The sequence below is a fragment of the Neofelis nebulosa genome, chromosome 12 (genome assembly GCF_028018385.1).
Source record: "Neofelis nebulosa isolate mNeoNeb1 chromosome 12, mNeoNeb1.pri, whole genome shotgun sequence".
Lineage (NCBI taxonomy): Eukaryota > Metazoa > Chordata > Mammalia > Carnivora > Felidae > Neofelis > Neofelis nebulosa.
This window is the reverse complement of record NC_080793.1, coordinates 8218091-8240336: the sequence shown is the minus strand read 5'-3', so window position 1 is coordinate 8240336 and position 22246 is coordinate 8218091. Positions and strand designations below refer to the sequence as shown.

At 57.1% G+C, this 22246-nt stretch overlaps 1 protein-coding gene across 2 annotated transcripts in view; it reads right to left on the bottom strand.

Annotated features, from left to right (window-relative positions):
- EEIG1 (estrogen-induced osteoclastogenesis regulator 1) overlaps nt 1–21443 on the bottom strand; it is a 35496-nt gene extending 14053 nt beyond the window's left edge. The window contains exon 1 of one of the 2 annotated variants that reach the window (XM_058694003.1): nt 20523–21443. In XM_058694003.1, the coding sequence (XP_058549986.1) occupies nt 20523–20668 (146 nt within the window). In that variant the 5' untranslated portion in view covers nt 20669–21443. The remainder of the gene's footprint in view (nt 1–20522) is intronic. The other variant, XM_058694004.1, reaches the window with a different exon arrangement.
- Nucleotides 21444–22246: the final 803 nt, after the last annotated feature.

Here is a 22246-nt window from a genome sequence, read left to right as displayed (position 1 = left end):
CAGGAATGAAGAGAGGGGAGTAGCCAGTGGGGGAGACAGTTCCAGGCAGAGGAAACAGCATGAGTGAGGAACAAATATACTTTGGTTTCCTTGGCTATGAAAACCCCTGCGCCAAGCGTCTCTGAGGAGCCCCCTCCGGACTCTACAAGGCTTCTCCTACATCCTGTCGGGGCCGTGACAAGGGACAACAGGACTTGGGTCAGGCAGACCTGGGCTCATGGCCCTCAGATCACTGAGTGACTCAGCGAGAGCTCGACCTCTCCACCCTCATGGGCAAAACAGGCACGCCACCCGCTGACTTGTGGGCACCAGGAGGCATCAGTAGGTCCCTCAAAGGCCCCAGCCTGGGGAGGTCCGTGAGACGTGTCTTGCGTGATGAAGACACTGGGGGTCCAGAGGGACTGTCCCCAACGTGCTCTGACCTTGTTAGGAAGGGGAGCTCCAGCGACTCCCTGCAGCCCCAGTACTGGCACAAACAGAAAAGGTTGGGGCTAGAGACGAGGGGGAGGGAGAAGAGTGCCCAACCGCCAGCGGACGTGGCAGGGACCTTCAAGAAGCGGGTGCCACAGGGGAAGCAGGGGCCCTGGGCTGGGGAGCGGGCCCTGGGCTGGGGAGCAGCCCCTGCCCCAACCATGCTGGTTCCACCCATTCATTCAAATATGTGCCAGTCCCTGTCCTACACACTGGGACCACCGCAGTGACCAGCTTACATTGTGGTGGGACAAAAACAAGGTCAAGCAAACTAGAAAAAGAAATGGTAGTGGGCGGAAAGAACTAGAATTACCTTTATTGGCAGATAATTTGAGCTTGTATGTAGAAAATCACAAAGAATCCACTAAAAACTATCAGAATACAAGAGTTTAGCAAGGTTTCAGGATACAAGATCAGTAAACAAAAATCCATTATTTCTATATACTAGTGAACATCCACGATGAAATGAAGGAAATAATTCCATTTACAGAAAAGCCAAAAAGAACACAATAAATAGAATCAAATTTAACAAAAGAAGTACAAAATATATTCTCTGAAAACTACCAAACATTATTGAAAGAAATTCAAGAAGATCTCAATAAATGGAAACACATCCTACAGTCATGTTTCAAAAGATCTGATCTTGGTATGACAATACTAGCAAATCGATCTAAAAATTTAACACAATCTCAGCTGGCTTCTTTGTAGAAATTTGACACATTGGCCCTAAACCTTCGAAATTTAAGGAACCAGAATAGTCAAAGCATCTAGAAAAAAACAGAACAGAGCATAATCAAAGGATTCAATGTCTTTGACTGCAAAACTTCTACAAAGCCACCATAATCAAGAAAAGATGGTTCTGGCCTAAGGATGGACACATAGATCATCGGAATGGAATTAAGAGCTCAGAAATAAACCTTCACGTTTATGGTCAATTGATTTTCAGCAAGGGTGCCTGCCAGTAGGGGAAGAGGATAGTCTTTAACAAAAGTTGCTGGGACAATGAGATATTCCTGTGCGAGTGAATGATGTAGGACTCGTGTCTCACACCACATCCAGTAACTAACTCGATATGAATCAAAGACCTAAATTTAAGAGCTCAAACCCTTAACCGCCTGGGTGGTTCGAGATGGTTAAGCATCTGACTGACGGGCTCAGGTCATGATTTCATCGTTTGTGAGTTTGAGTCCTGCATCGTGCTCGGTACTGACAGTGTGGAGCCTGCCTGGGATTCTCTCTCCTTCTCTCTGCCCCTCCCCAGCTTGTGTACCTGCTCTCTCTCTCTCAAAATAAATAAATAAAAACTTTTTTTAAAATGCCCAAATTATCAAATTCTTCAAAAAAATATAGGATAAATCTTTGTGATCTGGAATTAGGCAAGGGTTTCTCAGATAGGACACCAAAAGAACAGGCAAAAAAAGATAGAAATCCTGGATTTCAGGGGCACCTGGGTAGCTCAGTTGGTTGAGCATCCGACTTCAGCTCAGGTCATGATCTCGTGGTTCGTGAGTTCAAGCCCCGTGTCAGGCTCTGTGCTGACAGCTCAGAACCTGCAGCTTGCTTCAGATTCTGTGTCTCCCTATCTCTCTGCCCCTCCCTTGCTGACACACACTCTCTCTCTCTCAAAAAGAAAATAAATAAATATTAAAAAAAAGAAACAGCTTTCTCAATATTGAAGACACATTTAAAAAAATGTGTAGACACATAAAAAAAAGAAATACTGGATTTCATCAAAATTAGCCTTTTTTTGTGACTCAAAGGGCACCATGAAGAAAGTGAGACAGTGGCTCAGTCAGTTAAGCATCTGACTTCAGCTCAGGTCATGATCTTGTGGTTCATGGGTTCAAGCCCTGTGTCGGGCTCTGTGCTGACAGCTCAGAGCCTGGAGCCTTGCTTTAGATTCTGTGTCTCCCTCTCTCTCTGCCCTGCCCCCACTTGCGCGCGTGCGCTCGCGCGCGCACTCTCTCTGTCAAAAATAAACAAACATTAGGGGTGTTTGGGTGGCTATCAGTTAAGCGTCCAACTTTGGCTCAGGTCATGATCTCACAGTTCATGAGTTTGAGCCCTGCATTGGGCTCCGTGCTGACAGCTCATAGCCTGAAGCCTGCTTTGGATTCTGTCTCTCCGCCTCTCTCTGCCCCTCCCCTGCTCTCTCTCCCTCTCTCAAAAATAAACATTAAAAAAAATTAAAAATAAATCAATAGTGAGAAGGCAACCCACAGATGAAGGAAAGTATCTGCAGACCAGATACATCACAAGGGAATTGTCACCAACCAATATGTAAAGGGCACTTACAACTTAACAGTAAAAAACAACCCAATTTAAAAATGGGCAGAAGATCTGAACACACATTTCTCCAAAGAAGATACGCAAATGGCCAACAAGCACATGAGCAGCTGCTCAACATCATTAGCCATCAGGGACACACAAATCAAAACTGTAACGAGTTACAACTTCATACGCACTGGGAAGGCTATAATCAAGACCGATAAGAACAAGTGATGGCGAGGGGGTGGAGACACTGGAACCCTCCTACACAGCTGGCGGGAATGTAAACCGGTGCACCCCCTTTGGAAAACAATCTGGCAGGTCCTCAAAACATTCAACTCAGAGTTACCTTATGACTCAGCAATGCTACTCCTAGGTGTATATCCAACAGAAATGAAACGTATGTCCACAAAAAACAGATTGTGCATGAATGTACACAGCGATATTCGTAACAGCTCAAAAGCGAAAGCTACCCAAATATCCATCAACCGGTGAATGAATCCATAAAACGTGGTCTATCCATTCAGTGGAATTATTGCTCAGCAATCAGAAGAAATTAAGCACTTAACACCTGTTACCCCGTGGCTCAACCTTGTGATACGCTAAATGAAGAAGCCAGTCACAAAGAACTGCATGTTGTGTGATCCCACTTACATGAGACGTCCAGAATGGGCAAATCGCTAAGAGATAGAAAGACTGGTTGGTGATTGCCAGGGGCTAGGGGATTCGGGAGAAAATAGCGAGGGACTGCCAATGGGTATGATGTTTCCGTTTGGGGGTGATGAAAATGTTCTAAAATTGACTGTGCTGATGGCTGCACAACACTGTCAAGAGACTAAAAGCCACTGAAATGTGTGCTTTAAACAGGTGAAAAACCAAAAAACACGGTAGGTCAGAGAAAGAGAGAAAAATGGAGAAAACAGAGGGGATGTGGTTGGTGAGGGAGCAGGGGGTTAGGTGTCATGAGGGGCCTCAAGGGCCCGGGTGAGGTCTTTGAATCTTATTCTGACGGTGCCTCTGTCTTGCCACGATGGCTTTAGGCACAGGCAGAGAGCAACCCTGGAGTAGGCGGGTGGAAGGGTGGAAAGCAGCCAGAGGCCCAAGCCTGAAATGGGAAGCTGGGGGCCGGCCATGGCTTCCACGTGGACCCTCAGATCTCCACTCGCCCCCCCTCCACTCAACTCAGCCCGGGCATCGGAAGCAGCTGCTGGAGACCTGAGGAGAACGCTCACAGTGTCGGGCATGTTGAAACACCCCAAGGAATTAGGATTAGTGTCTGGGAACAAAAGCCGATATCGGATTGTAGGCTCTCTCCCTGCCCCTTTGTGAGTCTGCCCTGGGAACGAGCGGCCAGGAAGCCTGAGGCCCTCTCCGGGTTCCTGTGGGCCTGCCAGGCCGAACCAGAGAAAGCCACGTGGTGCCCTCCCAGGCTCAGGTAACAGGCGCCTTCCTCTCCCTCCGCAGGAAGGTGGGCCAGGACAGGGCTCACCGGAATCAGTGCTGGGCCACCCCCTTGTTTCCACAGGGCTCTAAATACACACTATTAAATGCCACCACTCCCACGGGAGAGGCTCACACCTCCGCCCTGGCCCACCCCAGGAGGGCACAGGGAGGGTAAAATAAACACCCAGCAGCGGCCATTTCCCGAGAGCCTGCCATGTGCTACCTGGAGCCCTTCAACACTGAAAGTTGCGTGCTATCGTGGCCAATCCTCGCTGAGTGAGGCTCAGAAAGGTTGAGTCACCCACCCACAGCCACAGAGCTGTGAGGAGCACGTCTGTGTCCAGAGCCCATGTCACAGAGCCAGAGATGGCCCAGCCAGGACTCGGCCCTATGGCCGCCTCTGGAGAGAGGGACTCGGGCACCCCTAGTCGGGTGGAAGGGAGTCACAGGTTCAGGAGAGGGATGATGGAGGGAGATGAACACAGGCTCAGGGGCAGGGGAGGGCTGTTCATAAAAAAGGCAGGAATGAGGATGTCAAGCAAGTCAGTTGCCATGAGCCCCAGGGGGGAGCTGGCCAGGCTTGTGGAAGTCTCAGGGACTTGATTCACTCATAAACCTTTTATTAAGCACTTGGTAGCTGCCAGGTAGAGCTGAAGGCCCTGGGGATACGAACATCGAACGAAACCGAAATTCCTGCCCTCCAGGGACTTACAGTCTGGCAGTGGGTAGCAGGAGACCGACAAAATGGGGCAGACACATATCAGGTGGTGGCATACGTGCTGTGGAGGAAAAAGGGGACCAGGTGAGGAAGCAGGCAGTGCCCAGGCGGAGAGAGCGTGAGAGAAAGGTGACCAGGGAAGGTGACATCTGAGCAAAGAGCTGAAGGAGATGAGAGTGACCCACGCCCTGGGGACAAGCCGTCCAGGCAGGAGGAAGAGCTTAAGTGCAGAGACCCTGAGGTGAGAGCGTGCCTGACATGTTTAAGAGACTTTTTAAAAATGCTTATTTATTTATTTTGAGAGAGAGAGAGAGAGAGAGAGAGGGAGGGAGAGAGAGAGGGAGGGAGAGAGAGAGGGAGAGAGCACGAGCAGGGGAGGGGCAGAGAGAGAGGGAGAGAGAATCCCAAGCAGGCTCTGTACTGTCCGCGCAGAGCCTGATGTGGGGCTCGAACTCACGAACCGTGAGCTCGCGACCTGAGCCGAAATCAAGAGTTGGAGACACCCAGGTGCCCCTTGACATGTTTAACAAAGCCAAGGAGGCCAGTGTAGCTGGAGCAGAGTAAGCAAGGGGGCCGGTGGGGGCGAAACTGGAGAGGGGGTCATGGCCCCAAGCTTCCAAGCTGTGGAGAGGTGCCATTGATCATGGACGTCCATGTGTGCACAGGTGGGTAGGGAAGGACAAAGAGACGACATGAGGGGAAGGGCAACTGTGTCCTTTTCTTTCCGAACTGGAAGTACCAAGGTGGCTTTTTTTTAGAAGCACAACTAGGGGGAAATGAACTCGTCTGGGAGTTCTCAGCATTGCAGTGACGTCTGAGGCCACAAAGCCACCGTGGCGAATGAGCCCTGGCAATAGCAGAGGCCCCATGCGAGACCCCTGATGGGTGGCTAGGACCCTGACAGGTGAGCGCCACGTGACACTGCTATGACCTCGATGGACTGTGGGCCCCGGGGACAGGGACCGGGCCTGGCTAGGCACCCTTGGCCTCCGCGTACATGGGCAATGACAGGAGGCACAGTGAGCGCCTGTCTCGGAAAGATGGGGAGTGTGAAAGAATTAAAACCAGTGAACATCTAGGGAGAAAAGTCAAAATAAGATGTTCATTAAGAAAACAGGACTGGGACGCCAACTCTTGATTTCCGCTCAGGTCGTGATCTCAAGGTTGCAAGCGCTGCATCGGACTCTATGCTGACAGTGCGGGGTCTGCTTGGGATGGTCTCTCTCCACCCCTGCCCCCACCCCCCAAATAAATAAATGAACTTAAAAAAAAAAAAAAAAAACAACCATACAGGACCGCGCGTCCCCTCCGCTTGTCCTGCTGACGTGGCTCAGGAGAGGTGGGAAAATGGAACTAAAAAGACGATGAAGCCTAGAGAGGAGACTATCCAGAAGCCTGGACTCCGGGCTTCCGGGCAAGGGGCTCATTCTCATTCATCTGTGTGCTGGCATGAGGGGACAGGTTGAAGGAAGGAGAGAGCTCATAGCAGGTCTGGCTGGGGTGGGATGAGGGACCAAGACCGTTTTCTTCATTTCTGTCCAAGAATCATTTCTATAATCGAAATGCAAACCGAGAAATGCGAAAAGGGCGTGAGATCAGAAGGGGCGGTCAAAAGCAAAATCATCTCCCTGATTCAAGGTCTGGGCCCACACTCGCCCTCCTTCAGGACCAGGCGCCCCTCACCCCCCAAGCCTAGGGTTTCAGGCATGAGTATCCAGAGCCATGCTGCCAGGGATAGGTAATTACAGAGACTGGGTTTTCAGGGGAGTTTTGTTTTTAGCTTTAAGATATACAATTAGATGTCCAAATCCCAGGAGGCAGGGTGAGCCCTCCACCCACCGCAGCCCACTGTGGCCATCCCAGTGGCAGAATTCTGTTATTTCCGGGTTGTCCTGAAATAGGACAGAGCACCGCACCAGGCTGCTGTCATCAGGCCAGCAGAACTCCCTTGGAGCCCCCCTGGCCCCAAATCCCAGGGCCTCTATTACGTATCCACAAAGACTTACTGTGGGTGCTGGCTTGGCACGAGGCCCCGGGTGGGTGTGGGGACACTACGGGAGCAGTCTTCCTGAGGGAGTCCCCAGTCGAGTGGGGGAGACAGACAGTACACAAGTGACCGATAACTGCCACCAGCCTCCGAGAGTGCAGACAGGGGCCTGACCCGGTCTGGGGCAGTGACACCAGAGCTGGGACCTCAAGGTGAGGTTGGCCAGGTGAAGATTAGATGAGATGTCCTAGGTCATGGGAACGGCCCAGGAAGACCCAGAGGGAAAGGGGTGGCTTCCAGGAAGAGATAGGACAAGGCCAGGGAGGGGCAGGATCAGGTTGGTGAGTGACCCCAGGAGGTCGGTCTCAGGGAGCCCGGGCTTCTTCATCTGCAGAAGGGTGACACTGCCCACCGCCTGAGGCTGTCACAGGGTGACTCCGCGGTGCCTTGTCCAGCTCCTTCCTCCCGATCGGCTGGACGGGGAACACAGAGAATTCTGTCAACATGGTGCGTGTGGCTGAGTCTTCCTAGTATCTGCCTTGCCGTGTGTCAGAGACCAAGGCAGCTGGCCACCACTGGGGCCTCACGCAGATGATGATGGCATTTCATCTGTCACCACTATCTCCCCAGAGCCCAGGACAGAGCTGAGCAGAGTGCGACTCTCACTCTAGACCACTTTCCCCCGCACCCCTCCAGGCTCATCTTTAATTTAATCAATAGTAAAATCAGATCCTGTTCACTGAGCTTGTTCTACAGGAAGAGTGTTTCTTTTTTTTTTTTTTTTAATTTTTTAAAGATGTTTTTATTTATTTTTGAGACAGAGAGAGACAGAGCATGAGCAGAGGAGGGGCAGAGAGAGAGGGAGACACAGAATCTGAAGCAGGCTCCGGGTTCTGAGCTGTCGGCACAGAGCCCGACGCGGGGCTTGAACCACGAACTGTGAGATCATGAGCTGAGCCAAAGTCGGACGCTCAACCGATTGAGCTACCCAGGCGCCCCTAGGAGAGTGTTTCATATACATGACCAACCGAATTTTACCACAATCCCATGAGGCGTGTGCCATTATCATTGCGAATTTACAGATGAAGAAACGGAGGTCCAGAGAAGGGCAGGATAGGTCCCAACTCACAGAACAACAGGGTGGGATGCTAGTCTGAGGCGGCCTGAGATCACAGCACAGATTCACTTCTTCCCCGTGTCCGTTCCCCTCAAAAGCAAGAAGTGGACCTGGGTGGCGGGAAGTGCTTCTTCCCGGGCCCCAGCCACTTGAAGGCTGTGGGGAGTGGCGGGCCAGGTTAAAGTGAGCCCCATCCTCGGCCCCTCAGAGAAGTTCGGGACTCCCAGCAGGAGACACCTCAGAGGCCAGGCTCCACGGTTCCCCAAAGTCGGCTCACTGCCGCGTCCCCGGCACCCGGCCTAGACCAGCATCACGACCCAGGAAGCACAGCAAGATCCCAGAGCCTTAGCAGCCCCGGCGTCCCCGTCACTCAGGTGACGAGGGATCGGTGCGGTGGGAGCCACCTCCTGACCACAGGCTGTCCATGGCCCCCAGGGTCCTTGCAGATGGGAACCGGTTAGGCCCTTCGGTGCCTCCCGCTGGAGCTGGAGCAAGGATGCGGCACGGCCAGCAGTCACCAGAGGAGCAGAGAGTCGGGAGAAGGGAACCCGGGGTATCAGTGGGGCAGCCCATGGAACAGCCTCCGGTGTGACCCCACGCCCAGCCTCAGCACCTCGCCCTCCCAGCCGCCTGGCCTCGTCTGCGCCTCCGGCTCGTGACCACCGCCGCCCGCCAGCACGGAACCCCAGTCTGGCAGGGAGTGGCTCAGTCGTGGCCACAGGCAAGGCCCCGTAGGACAGGGCTTCTCGGGCTTGAGTGAACACCGCAAACTCCTTGGCTCGTCACGCAGATTCCCAGGCCCTGCCAGAGCTACAGACTGCAGGGTGCCTGGACCTCAGCACCACTGCCATCCCGAGATGGAAATTCTGGGTTGTGGGGGCGGGGGTGGGGGTGGGGGGTCTCCTGTGCATTGTTGGATATTCAGCAGCACCCTGCCGGGAGTACAACGCCAGCTGGGACCACCAAAACTGTCTTTAGACATCACCAGCTGTCTCCCCAGGGACAAAGTCACCCAGTGAAGAACCACTGCTGCAGGCCTCGGCCCGAACTTTTGGAACACGCCCTCCTGTGATTCCGATGCAGGAGCTGGGCCCCCACCTAAGAGAGGGCACATCCGCAAGGACTGAGTGGGACCCCAGGGACCCCTCAGCCCCAGCTGTGCTCCTGGGTTCCTGAGAACGCTGGCCCCTGGATTCTTCCCATCTAGCCCCTACAATGACAGGTAAGCAGAGCGAGGCTGCACCCCCTAAGTCCCTCCCAGCTGGTCCAGCAGCCCCGGGGAAGGGGGTGCTGTCACGGTGCCCAGCCTGCTCCTCCTCAGCCACACCCACTCCATCATCTCCAGCCCTTGGCTGGGTTCCCGGAGGAACGAGCAGTCGGTCGCAGTGATGCAACCCAGGTTCCCGGCTGATGAAACCCAGCCCAGGCCGGGAGAGGCGAGAGTCTAATAAGGAAACAATTTAAATCCACAACATCTGCCTGCGCTTCCCCGAAGAGAAGAGAGCACAGCCGCCCGGGGAGGGGCCCACCCCAGGGAGCGGCCAAGGCGTCCATCCAGGGGCTGTGAGGCGCTGGAGCTCCCATCCCAGCAACGTGGCCAACGTGGCAGCCCAGCGGCATCGGGCTCCTGCCAGGAATTCAGGGCCGCGTGCAGGGAAGCAGCTCGCTGTGGCTCTGACACTGCCAGTGACAGGGTGAGGCGGCAGCCAGTTCCTAGAAGCCAGCCACTCTGTGCTGACACCGGAGTGCTGGGCGGGGGCGGGGGCGGGCGGGTGGAGGGAGGGGGCCCCCGGCCGCCCCGAGACCTCGTCTCTGCTCCCCTGCCAATAGGAGTCCTGCTGCTGGCCCAGGAGCAAAGGCTGGCATCAGCAAGTGACCCATGGAAGTACAGAATGGACAGCCCCCTGGGGGCTTCAGAAACTCCACATCGGAAAAGGGGTAGGGGGTCAGCCAAACCACTCAGGCTTAGTGGGGAAGCGTCAGGGTTAGGAGTAGGATTCTGGAGTCACATGCACCTGAGTTTGAATCCTGCCATTCATCAGCCCCACAACCCTGAGCTGGATCAAAACCCAAAAGCGGGCAGGTGCCAGCTTCCCCATTTTGCAGACACAGGCACATAGCCTCTCTGCCCCAGCCTTCTGCACCCAGTCAGGCCATGTAGGTGGCCTCCCCACCACTCAGGCGAGGGCCTATGGACGCTCTTCTCAACTGACAACGGTGGGTCATTCCCTCTTGTTCTTAGAGCCCAAGAGGAGAGCGGGCCATTGAAGGGGTCCAAAGTAGACTGCTAGCTTTGACCAAGTGCTGATCCAATCCCACGCACCCCACTACCCAGTGTGACCCAGCCTGGCTCCTGTTTCCTAGGTATCCAGGCACACGTGCCAGGTGCTACTCAAGCATTAACTCTCTGCAGGCACGACCTCCACCTACTTCACAGATGAGCAAACTCTCAAGAAGTCCTCTGCTCACACGGGAGGTGCTTATCTGGCCCACCAAGCCTGACCTCACAGCCCACCCCCAGAGGGCACTCACGTGGAATGGGGGATGTGGCTGCAACCGTCGGAAGCAGGAAGCCAGGCTCCTCACTGAGCCTCCCCTTGCCCACCCCAGGACCATATATCTGGATATTTCCCCAGGCCTTGAACCCGGCAAGTGGCCCAGGCTGCTCTTGGCTGACTCACATCTGGGTGGCGTTTGAATCATCCAAGGAAGACAAACAGGGGGGAGGGAATCCCATCCCCAGAGTCCTGTTCCTTGAATGGCTGGACGTAAGTGAGTCACGGGTGTGTCCCTGTCCTCTGAGCCCCTATCCAACCCCGCTAGGCCTTCAGGTAAGCACCCTTCCCCCAACTACTGTAGCTGGACAGATCACTTCCTCTTCTGGGTCTGGGTCTTAGGTGAAAACAAAACAAGGCTCCTGTGTCTCAGAGCGTGGGACTCCTGGACGCAGGGCCTTTGTCTCACTCACTGCTGCTGCTGAGTCCTGGGATGACACCTGGCACATAGCAGGTACTCAGTAAGTATCCAATGACTAAATCAGTGACCTTCACAGCCCTGCTCTCAACAAGGGCTGCCATGGGCCTTCTTGCAATGCTCTTTCCGTCTCCAGGAAGAGGGCCTCCCAGCTGTGGCTGGGCCATGTCCTCTGGCTCTCCACAGAGTCCAAGGGGTCGAGAGTTATCGCTACCTCTGGATCTGTCCCCAGCTGTTCCCACTGCCCCGCACATGGCTCCCTGGTCTTCTGAAGTGACCGAGGAATACTCAGAGACCACTCAGACTCAGAGTCATGTCTCCTCACAGACTCAGACCTGTTTTACCAGCCATCTTCAGCATTTCTCCGAGATTCCAACCACAGGACAGAAAGCTCAGGGTCAGGTGGGACCATGAGGCCATCACTCACCATTCTCTACCTCCTCCTTGACACCTGATTCTCCTACAGACTCATGCTCTGACCCTGGGCCAATCACTGCCTCTGTCATTCACTTAGGCCATATACATTAACTGAGCATTAACTACACTGAGCTGGGCCTGAGGGGGACGCTGAAGATACCCCCCGAATAAGCCTGGACATCAGTCTTGTCTGCATCCAAACCGGGCATGGCCATTCTCACTCATGTCCATGTGATTCCTCTTCAGCCAACTCAAAATCTTCAGAAGGGGCTGGAGCCTTCTCTTGGCATTCACAGAGAGTACCCAGTCGGTCAAAGGGCCATTCCCAAAAAATGGGGCAGGGCCAGAGCAGGAGGGAGAAGCCAATGCCTCCCCTCCCCCTCGGTGCTCAGTACTTCCCTGAGCATGGTTGCGACTAATGGTCTCCCCTGGCTCATGGGCCCCCAGGTCAGGGGCCATGGCTGTCTTGGCCACTGCTGGGCCCAGTGCCCAGTGCAGGGTCAGGGCAGTAAGTAGCCTGGCTCGAATCACAAATGTTTGCTGACTGGGTGAAAAACAGGAAGAGAGAAGAGAAACAGTTAAAAGGAGAAATGGAGGAACGTGGATTTTTCCTTTCTGTCCCACCCGTGGATCCCCTCCAATAACTGCCCTGGATTAATACCAATCACTGCCAGCCTTCCCTGAGCACGTACTCTGTGCCAGGGGCTATGCTGGGTACACAACAGGTGTTAATCTACTTAATCCCACACCAAATAGCTTATCACCCCATTTCACAGATGAGGAAAGCAAGGCTTAGCGAGATCCCGTGGTCTGGCAGCCTCAAGAGCCACTCCTCCCTCTGAGCTGCCAAGCCCTGCGGTCCAGAAGCCCCTGCTAGGGTTTGCGAGCAGCAGAAGGAAAATCTGCAGCCGGAGAAGACCGCTGGCAGCTGCCAAGATGAGTTATGGCCTCGTAAACAGGAGAGATGCTTATCAGGTCAGGACGGTTCAGACCGCCCTTCCAGCAAGACTGAGGACCTCCTCCAGGCTTCCAGGCACCCAAGAAGGAGGTTCAGTTTTGTCTAGAGGCGCCCAGCACTCCCGAAGGCGTGGGAGGTCTCACGGCTGTTGCTGACACACATGTGTGCACACACATCCTCAGTGTTCAGCTCCCAGAGTCTCAGCACAGCCCTGTAACCAGCCCCCAAGGAAGGGGACAGGCCTCAGAAGTCCCTCCCAGGCATGAATGCCACCCGGGAAAGATAACCTCATCCTGACCTGTATCAGGTGGGTTTTGAATCAGATGGTTTTTGAACTTTATATAAACAACATCACACAACGTGCTCCTGTCTGCTTCCTTCCCTCAATGTCGTTTGTGACGCCCGTCCTGGTTGTGAGGGGCAGCGGTGGAGGCTCGAGCCTTGTTTTTGAACCATTCCATGATGACCGAGGTGGGAAGCTGCCCTCTCAGCTGAAAGCCACCTCCCCTTCTGCAAACTGGAGCCCCAGGCTGCCCCTGGTCCTAAGCGATCTGACTCCTCCACCGGCTCCCCACCTGGGAAAGGTCCAACCCCCTCCTCCCATGGCCTCCTGCCACTCCAAGCCCCCAGGCCACTGGCTCCTCCCTGCTCAGCACTCTTGCCCTCACCCTCCCTCCACCCCAGGGTGCTCTTCTCCCCACCACCTGCCCACTCCTCCCTGGGACCAAACCCAGCATCGCTTCCTGTGTGTGGCGGGGGAGGGCTGTGATTGTAGGACTTTGCCCCCAGGAGCCACCACGGGCCCTACACACAGAAGGTGTTCAGGAAATTATCCCTGAGGGACTGAGGGCCGCAGGTGTGCTGCCCCCGCGTGTCTGCCTGCAGAGAGGAAGCAATGGCAGGAGAAGATGCCGGGCCTGCAAACAGGACCCAGGCTTCTGCCTTCCTTCCCAGAGCCCTCCCGAGCCCTGGGCTATATGCACCTTCTCCCCTCTCAGCAAGTTTCGTCTGTGTTTGGCTGCCAGGTACGTGGCCCTGTGCTGAACAGGTAGCCCTCCACCCCCGTATGAGCACCCCCACACCATGGAGGAAGAAACCAAGGCTGACAGGACAAGGCCTCTGGCCACAGTCACAGAGCCAGCGAGCAGCTGCCAAGGTCCAACAGCAGAGCCCGGGGTGGGCCCCAACCCCCTCGTCCTCTGCATCCCCCCAGGAGCATTCCCACCTCCCACAACCCATCAGTGCCCCCAGCTGCCTCTCCATCACACCCTCTGAGCCCATGGTGGTGCCCAGCTGCCCGCTAGGCGGGTGAGGGCTGCTCCTGACACGGACTGATACCTCTGGCCCCGGGGTGGGGGAGGGGCTGGACCCAAGCAGCTGGCAGTGGCCGGCACACGATCCGGCACACGATCCGGCACCATCAGTGCCCACGCTGGTTTGGTGCCAAGAGAGAAAAGTCCCAGCCCCGTGCCAGCAACGACCAACAGCAGCAAGTCCCAGGACTAAGATGCAGTGGAGGCCGCTCCTGCCCAGTCCGGGGAAGAAGCGAAGAGACAGGGACACAGCCCATAGTGTCCCAAGATAAGGGCCCATAGTGGGTGTACAGGGCAAAAGAATCCAGGGGGGGCTTCCCAGAGGAGGTGGCTCTTGGGCTGAGCAGGAGTTTAGCTGAGTAAAGCAGTGGGGGGAGGGAGCCTGAGGTCAAAGTAACTGCAGAAACAAATAGGTAGAAGAGTGAGGTCCGGTGGGAGCCAGGGGAGTGCCAGGGGCCTCCCATCCACTGAGGGGCCCCTGGCTTCCTCACCCGCGCACGCCTCCACAGAGTCTGACACCCGGGACCTCCACCTCGAGTGGGGGGGCTATCTTCAGCCTGTCAGAGTGGGTTCCAAAGCTGGCCGTGGAGAGGGTCCCTTCCCGCAGGCAGCAGCCCACCCCACCCCAGCCCAGGCCCTCCTGGGGAGAGTGCCCCAGCTCTCTCTGGCTCAGAGCCAAGCACCCCAAGGTCCTAACCAATGGGGCCAAAAAAGCACGGAGACCCACTGGGGCGCCTGGGTGGCTCAGTCGGTTAAGTGTCTTGATCTCGGCTCAGGTCATGATCTCGCAGTGCTTCTGGGTTCGAGCTGCACATTAGGCTTGGTGCCGACAGCGAGAAGCCTGCTTGGGATTCTCTCTCTGCCCCTCCCCTGCCCTCTCTCTCTCTCTCTCTCTCTCTTAAAAAATAAATAAACTAAAAAAAAAGAAAAGGCACGGTCACGGAGACCCACCGGAGACCCTGTGCTCCAGCATGCTAGCACGCCCCTTAGACACTAAATGTGCTCCTCGCCCACTCCCCCACTTCTGGAAGGCAGAGAGCCCCCTGGGGAAAGTGCGCTCTCTCCACAGCACTCCGGTCAGTCCTGGCCCACAAACAAGTGCCAGCTGCCACAGGACCGGTGGGCAAAGGGGGTGGGAACTGAGGTGTGCACCCAGCCCACCGCTGTGACCCAGTCCAGGGACGGGAGGATGGACTGCAGTGTGCCCTGTGCTTCTAGCATGTGCCAGAAGCCAAGCTGGACGCTTGACAGGCATTATCTCACTGCGTCCTCCCAAGAACACTGCGAGGCAGGCACAACCAGCCCCACTTGGTAGGGTCTAAAGGACTAAGTCCCTTGCCCAAGGTCACACAGGCAGCAAGAGGCAGGACAGGAATGTCCTTCCCAGTCCTACAGCAGGGGCAAGGCACCAGCCTGACCGAACACGCAAAGTCCTCCATCAGAGCTGCTTCCTCCCGACCGCTGAACCAAGTTGGCCGAGGGGGCTGCTGGCTGGCCACTCTCAGTTGACATCTGGGTAGGGACGGGGGGATGGCGACTCCAAGCCTGCACGTGGGCGCCTTTCCAAGCCCAAGGTGCCACAAATGGCTCAGAGCGGAGACCACAGGTTTGCAACCACAGCCCTAAGCAGACACCATTGCCAGGCACAGACTGGGCAGTTTAAGGCCTCACCAAGGCCACCAACGGCAGGGTATGACCTCACGGAGAGCCAGAAGGCCCAGGAGATGACAGACGTCGGGTCACAGGGCACATCTGAAGCCCTGGGAGAAGCACTGGCCAGGCAAGATGGATAACGAAGAGAGACGCCCCCGCTGCCCCCACCTTGTGTTAAGTTACAGGTCACTTTCTAAGCAAATCTGATGTCTGTCGCCCGCTCAAACCTTGCCGTGGCTGTCTGTCAGGATGAAGATAAACGCGTACTGGCTGCCATGGTGTTGTACTGCCCATCCCCGGCAACAGGCAAGTGACCGCACGGTCGCCCCATGGCAGTCACCAGACTCCATACGCTGAGTCCTCAGGCTCCTGAGACACGTGAGCAGACAAGCCAGTGGCCGTCACAAGGCTCAGTAAAGGCTTCCCAAATGCAAGTCAGGACTTCCAGGTACCGAACAAGCCGAGTTCAAGGGCACTCAGGGCACTCAGACACACGATGTCATCGCTGCCAAGAACGCCTGGCCAGAGTGGCTATCAGGACAGAGCCTGAAGTGAGGAACAGGCCTCAGGGAATAGCCTTGGCTCCAGAGACTCAGATCGCCTCAGGTCAGGGCTCTGCCACTGCCAGGCTGGGAGACAGGCGGCAGGGCTGCCAGGGTGGCACCTGCCAAAGGTGTGGCCAGCTGGCAGCAAAGGCCAGGTCCAAGGAGCAGACACCAAGGCCAGGCACAGGCTGGACAGGTTCAGGCTTCACCAGGGGCACCAGCAGCACGGTCTGACCCTGCAGGGACCCAGCGGCTGGCCTGGTGCCACAGCCCGGCTGCCTGGGGTGGCCTTTATGGCTCGCCAGCAGGACCTCTCTCCGCAAGTGTCTGCCTCCTCATGCCCCCCAGCCCGCACAAGGAAGGCCTTCTGCAGAGGCCCCGGGGACCAGGCAGGACCTAGTAAAGTGAGGGAGACAGACTATGGCAGAAGTCCAAGGGTGTACAGTGGGGTCAGGAGCCTAGAGCAGGCAGCCTGTGGAGAAGGCAGTCGCAAAGCCCCTTGGGCCAAATGCTGCCACGCGGCACTGTTGCCAGATACCCAACTTAAAAGAAACCGAAAGTCTGGATTTTTACTCTGTCAAAAACTATCAGAGCACAGTATGGGGCAGCCAAACCCCAGCGATATTTGGCCGCTGTGCACCCTCTGAACTTCCATCTTCTAGCAGCCACTAAGCAATAGTGGTGCCAGTCACTTCAGGACCAGGAAACCCACCTGCCCACTCTGCCTGGCAACCTTCTCTCCAGTCTGCCCACTCTTCTCTCTCTCTCCCTGCCACCACGCAGCCGGGCCAGCAAAACCCGCTCAGCCAATTCCAACTGGCCCTTACGGGGTGCTGGTCAGGCCCCCTTGTGTCTTCTCCACTCAGCAGCCAAGAGCCATCATCCTAATGGGCAAACCAGGCCGCACTGCTCCCCTGCCCCTCGGCTGGGCCCTCAAGGCCAGGAGCAGTCAGGCCCGGCAACTCCTCCTCCTCATTTGCACCAGCCCCCCAACCGTTCGGCTAAGGAGGTGCTCTCCTCCTGAGAGGGCTTGCTATAAGGTAAATCAGCGCCTCCCTCTTCCTCCCTCCCCTGGCACCGCCAGCACGTGCATGGGCCGGGCCACAGGACCCGTGCCAACCGGGCACGGAGCCCTCTGGGGATGTTTGGGATTCTTCTTGCCTGAAGGATAGATTGGCTCAAGGCTGGAAGCCTGCACCCTTGCCCTGGAGAGACCACGGCCCAGCCTGCTGCCTCCCAACTCACCAGACTTGGCTGGGACCTCTGCATCCCCCCCAGGACCCCGGGAAAGCCTTCCAGATGCCATTTGGATGCATTTGCCTGGAAGGCCTCCAGGCAGAGACCTTGGCAAATGCCTACTCTGCCCCAGTGCCAGCCCATGCCTGGCCCCAAATCCACAGCAGCGATTTTAGCTTCACCCCTACCTATGGCCCTAGGGCCCCTTTTCCTCAGATGTCACAGGACCTAGCTTGGTGCCTAGAAAGTATCCAAATCTGGACTTTCCCAATCTGGACCCAGCCCAATAAAAAGAACCTTCTTCAAAAGTCTGAGGATATCACATGGGCTGTAGCTGCTCCCAGCCCTCTGCTACCAAGGCAAGGCAGGACTTCGGAGCTGGGCCTGCCCGATTTAAATCACAGCCCTGCCACTCCCTAGCTGAGGCCCATCACTTCAGGTGTCCTGACCCCAGTTTCCTCATCAGCTCATGGAGCGGTTCCAGGACTCAACCGATCACACATCCAAGGTGCTCGGCAGGTCCCTGGCACACGGTAAGTACACATCAAAGGCAGTTTAAACCCTAATGATAAAAAGGTTATCTTCCCAACTGCATTACCAGATGGGTGACTGGCACGTGACTTCACCTCTCCGGCCTTGGTGCCCCTCCGGGTGACCAAGAGGATTAGCGGATATACCGCTTGCCGAACACTGAGCACGGCACCGGGCACGTAGCACCAGCCCTCGGAATGTGGTAGCTGTGAGCGTCACTGTTCGTAAGGAGGCCTCAGAAGGCTGAGGCTGGGGGACAGCGCGACATACCACCTGTTCTACCTGCTCAAATTGGGTCAGGCTGGAGCTGTGTACCCGGCTGTTGCCATGGTACCCAACACAAGGAAACACTCCAGCTAGGAAGGCGGGTGCTGCAGGGGTGGGGCCTCAGGCCTGCCTCACTCACACAACCCCCATGCCGCCACCAGCAGCCTCTGGGCCATCCCAGGGGTCCCTGGGGTTGGGAAGCGTATGCTGTTGGATCTGGGCCTAGGATCTGAGCAGGTCTCATCACCTCTGACCCTATTCCAACTCCAAAACAATGGGGCCTTGGCCATCTGGAGGGGTGGGCTCCCAGACTGCAGAACAGGATGGGTGGGATGGGAGTGGAGGTGAAAGGAGCCCAGGAACCCCTATCTCCTGGGCAGAAGCCAAAGCAGCTCTAAAGCAGCCTCAGGTCCCAACATCACTGTCTGCTCTCTTCAGCCACACCTGCCCAGCAGCAGACAGGTACCCAGAGCTCACTAAGCGTCCAGCCTTGGGGGCTCAACGTCAGCTCCTCCCTCCACAACCGGCTCAGGTTTCATCCAGGATGAGGGCTGGGAAAAGCTGTTTGGGCTCGGCTGGGTTCAGGGAATCCATGGCTCCTTGCCAGGAGGGAAGAAGGGGAGGCAGACGGTGAAATCCGCACGCTGTGGGCCAAAACCTAGAACTTTCTAGAGCTTCCTAGATGAGGAGGCAGCTTTATGGCAATGGAAAGGCTGACGGGCCAGGTAGGGTGACGGTGGCCCCAGTGCCTGGGAGGAGACCTCAGTCTGGGGCTGAATACCGGTTCCTCAACGGGATCCAATACCCTGCTCACGTCTAGACCCTCTGCTGACTCCAGCTGGTCCCTCCAAGACACAGGACGGCTGGGGCCTGGGGCCTGGACCCCTCCCTCTCCCATAGTAACTACAACTGCTGCAACAACAGGCACAGACATTACCCATGATCCTCACAACTCCAGGGACAGGTGTGACTTCTCCCACTTCACAGACAAGGCAACAAAGGCTCAAAGGTAGAAGAGGGTAGTGGTTAAAAGCACACCCCAACTCTGAATCTGGGCTCTGCTGTATTTGCTCAGGCAAATCACTCCTTCCCTGAGCCTCAGTTTTCACCTCAGTAAAATGGGGATAATAATCCTACAGCGCCCCCTCCCCACCTGGCCCCGGCTCCATGGCATGGTCAAGGAATTAAGGAAGAAGTGTTAATAAAACAGGCAGCACAGCACCAACAAATGCTGGTTCTTGGAATCCAAGAGGTTAGGTAACTCGCCCAAGGTCACCCGGCCATGAGTGGCCGACCCCAGGCCCTAGCTCTGAGCACAACCCCATCCCCAAAACCTTGTGCTGCTACGTGGGTGGCCACGGGATCACAGGCTTCCCAGGCAGCGGAGGACCGCCACCAGCCCCCACAGCAAAGGGCAGTCCTTCTCTGAATTCCTCAGATAAGCAATTCCTGGCAGACTGGGGAGCCTCCGGGCCTAAGTGGGCCCAAGTGCAGAGAAAAGGCACCCACCCTGTCCACACCGGAGATTCCTAAATCTGGGTTAGGCTGTATGCCCACCCACCCCCCACCCCACGCCCCGCACCCGTCCTCCCAGATCACCAGATTCATCCAACAGGTCTCCAAATAGGCCAAGTTAAGTTGACAACTACCTCCTGTGAGGTCCCTGGAAAGACCTTACTTCCTCTTTCTGGGCCTCAGTTTCTCCATTGCAGAACCATGAAGCAGCTCCAGCCAACTGGGCCCACAAGGAGGCCTGAGGAGCAAAGGGACAGACCAGGGAAGGGAACCAGCATGTCCTAGGCACATGTCCCAGGCCCTGGTACTGCATTCTATCTACTGAAACTTCTCCACAACTCTTACAGAGACCTGCACTGGGCCCAGAAAGTGACAGATCCAGGACTCAAACCCCCATCTGTCAGACTCGGAGACACTCTCCCCGCCACAGGCCCAAACTATGTAATCCCAGGTGGGCCCATTCAGTGGGGGCAGCTTGGGAACTCAGTCACCCTCAGCAATGAGCTGGACAGCTGGACCCGCAGGATGGGGAAGAACACAAAACCAAACTGGATTGGGCCTCTTTCTGAGAGAGTGGCAGCCTCCTTAACAAGGGCATTTGCAATGCAAAACAACCCAGCCCCAGCCAAAAGAGGACAGTCACTCAGAGAGGGCTGGGCAGGCCAAAACCTAGCCACCTCCCTCCATCCAGACCAGGAGTGCCTGGGAACCTGTGGCTGGCCCAGTCTCTAAATCATATGACAGCCCAAGCGGCCAGCTGGGTGCAAGGTGGCCTGGAACACTCCTGATTGCCTCAGCCCTTCCAGGCACAAATCCTGGTGGGCTCTTTGTGCAAGTCTGAGGAATGGGCCGGCATGCAGGGCCCCAAGACGGGCTGAAAGAATGAACCCCCACCTAACCAGCTGGTCACCTGCAGACGGGTGCCCGGCACCCTGCCAGCTTCTCAGGCCCAGACCTCCCAGATCACTCAGCCCTGCCTTGTGCAAACCTGCCCCAGACACACATAATCCCCAGAACTCTCTGGGCCCACAAGGGCGCTTCCACGTGCCAAGTGACTAGATCTGGCTCATCATCCCCCTCCCCTGCAGGCGCGACTGCCCCAGCTCCTACCTTGACGACAAGCTGACAAAATCCCCGCCATCCAGCAGCCGGACTTTGCAGAAGAGGACTCCGTTCACGAAGGGGACCGCAGTCAGCTCCTCCAGGGTGAAAGTGGTTTGAAATTTGAATTTCTTCTTCTTCATCAAGAAAGCCATGAGCGAGTTCCCTGAGTCTGAAGCCCCGAAGGCCAAAAAAGGGGGGAAGCCAGAAATCCCCAGGATTCCTTTCCCTACACCACACCCCCTCCTCAAAACATCAGAGCCGGATCTCGCCCAGATGGTGGCGAAGGCGGCCGAGCGGGCGGGGATCTGAGTCCGGAGGGCCCAGGTCTGAGCGACCAGTCCAGTTCGCGGGCCGGCTGGCTTCACCGTCGGGGAGCCGGGGCTCGGAGGGGCTCGGAGTGGCCGGGGGCTTCACCGGCATGTAAACAGCGGGGCATGGCCCAGGAGGCAGGGGTAGGGGTGGCGGGCGGCGAGAGACCGGCCGCGCTGGAGGGCAGCATCCCGCACCGCGGTCCCTGGGGAGCTCTCAGCCGCGCTACCGGGCGCGGCTGGCGGACCGGGGAGGCCGAGGGCGGCGGGCGGCCCCGCCCCCGCCCCGCTGGCGGCCGGGGGAGGCGCCCTCGCCACGCACACGCCCCCGCACCTGGGAGCCGGGCGGCCCTAGCAGGTGAGTCCGGGGCTGCTGAGGGCACCCCCAGGGGGCGACCGGGAGCTCTGGGGGCCTCTCCGGGAGGCGCGACGGGGACACTCCCGGCCGGGAACGGCCGGCCGCGGCCCCCTCCGGGCGGGCACCAGGCCCGGGCAGCCGGGGCGCCGCCTTCTCTTCGGTCCTGGGTCCCGCGCCGCGGGCCCCGGCGGAGCTGAGGCGCCTTTCCGGCCGGCCGGTGGCACCCGCCTCGCTCGCCAACTCTGCCCAGCACCCCGCGAGCAGCAGCGCCGCCGCCTGCGCTCCGGACGCGGCAGCCCGGGCCCGACGCTGTGCGGCGCCACTCGGAGAATGCTGAGGCCCAGCGCGGCCGCCCGCGGAGCCGCCGCCGAGCGCGGGAGGGGCGGGGCACCGGCGGCCCAGGCTGCCCGCGATTGGGCGACCCCGCGGGGCGGGCGCGGAGCGCGATTGGGGGACGGCAGCGTGGGGCGGGACTTGCGGGAGGCAGAGGCGGCCCAAGACGCTTGGATTGGTGTGCCGCGCGGCTGGACCCGCCTCCTCGGACTAGGCCGGGAGAAGGGAAGGGGAGAGGGCCCCCGAGAAGGCGGTGGGAGGTCGCGGGGCGGGAAGCCCAGGCTGGTCCGGTGAGGAGGAGGGCGCGAGCGGAAGAAAAGAAGAAACAATGAAAAGAAACTATACGAACACTATGGCTGTAATGGCCCTCCAGCGTCCCCCCTCCCCCCCCCCCCCAGACTTGAACTCGTTAGACACTAAATCGAGCCCAGAGGTAGTGAATCCATTTTTCAGAAAAAACACCCAGAGAGGTGGCCAGGACTAGACCAAGCAGGTTCTTCGCCTGGGAATCTAGTTCCGAACACTGAGAAGGAAGTGTCTGCAAAGGCTTAGCCGAAGGAATGACTTGGAGCAGTTCATCACGCAACCCGTGCCAGACCCAGCTTCTCCCCCAACCTGCTTTCCAAGCCTTTTGTTGTCGGCTAGCTTTTAGATAGTTATGGCTGGTCTCTCTGACTACATTAACTCCCCTGGATGCAGAGACCGCTTCTAGAGCCTCGGACCTCCCAGAC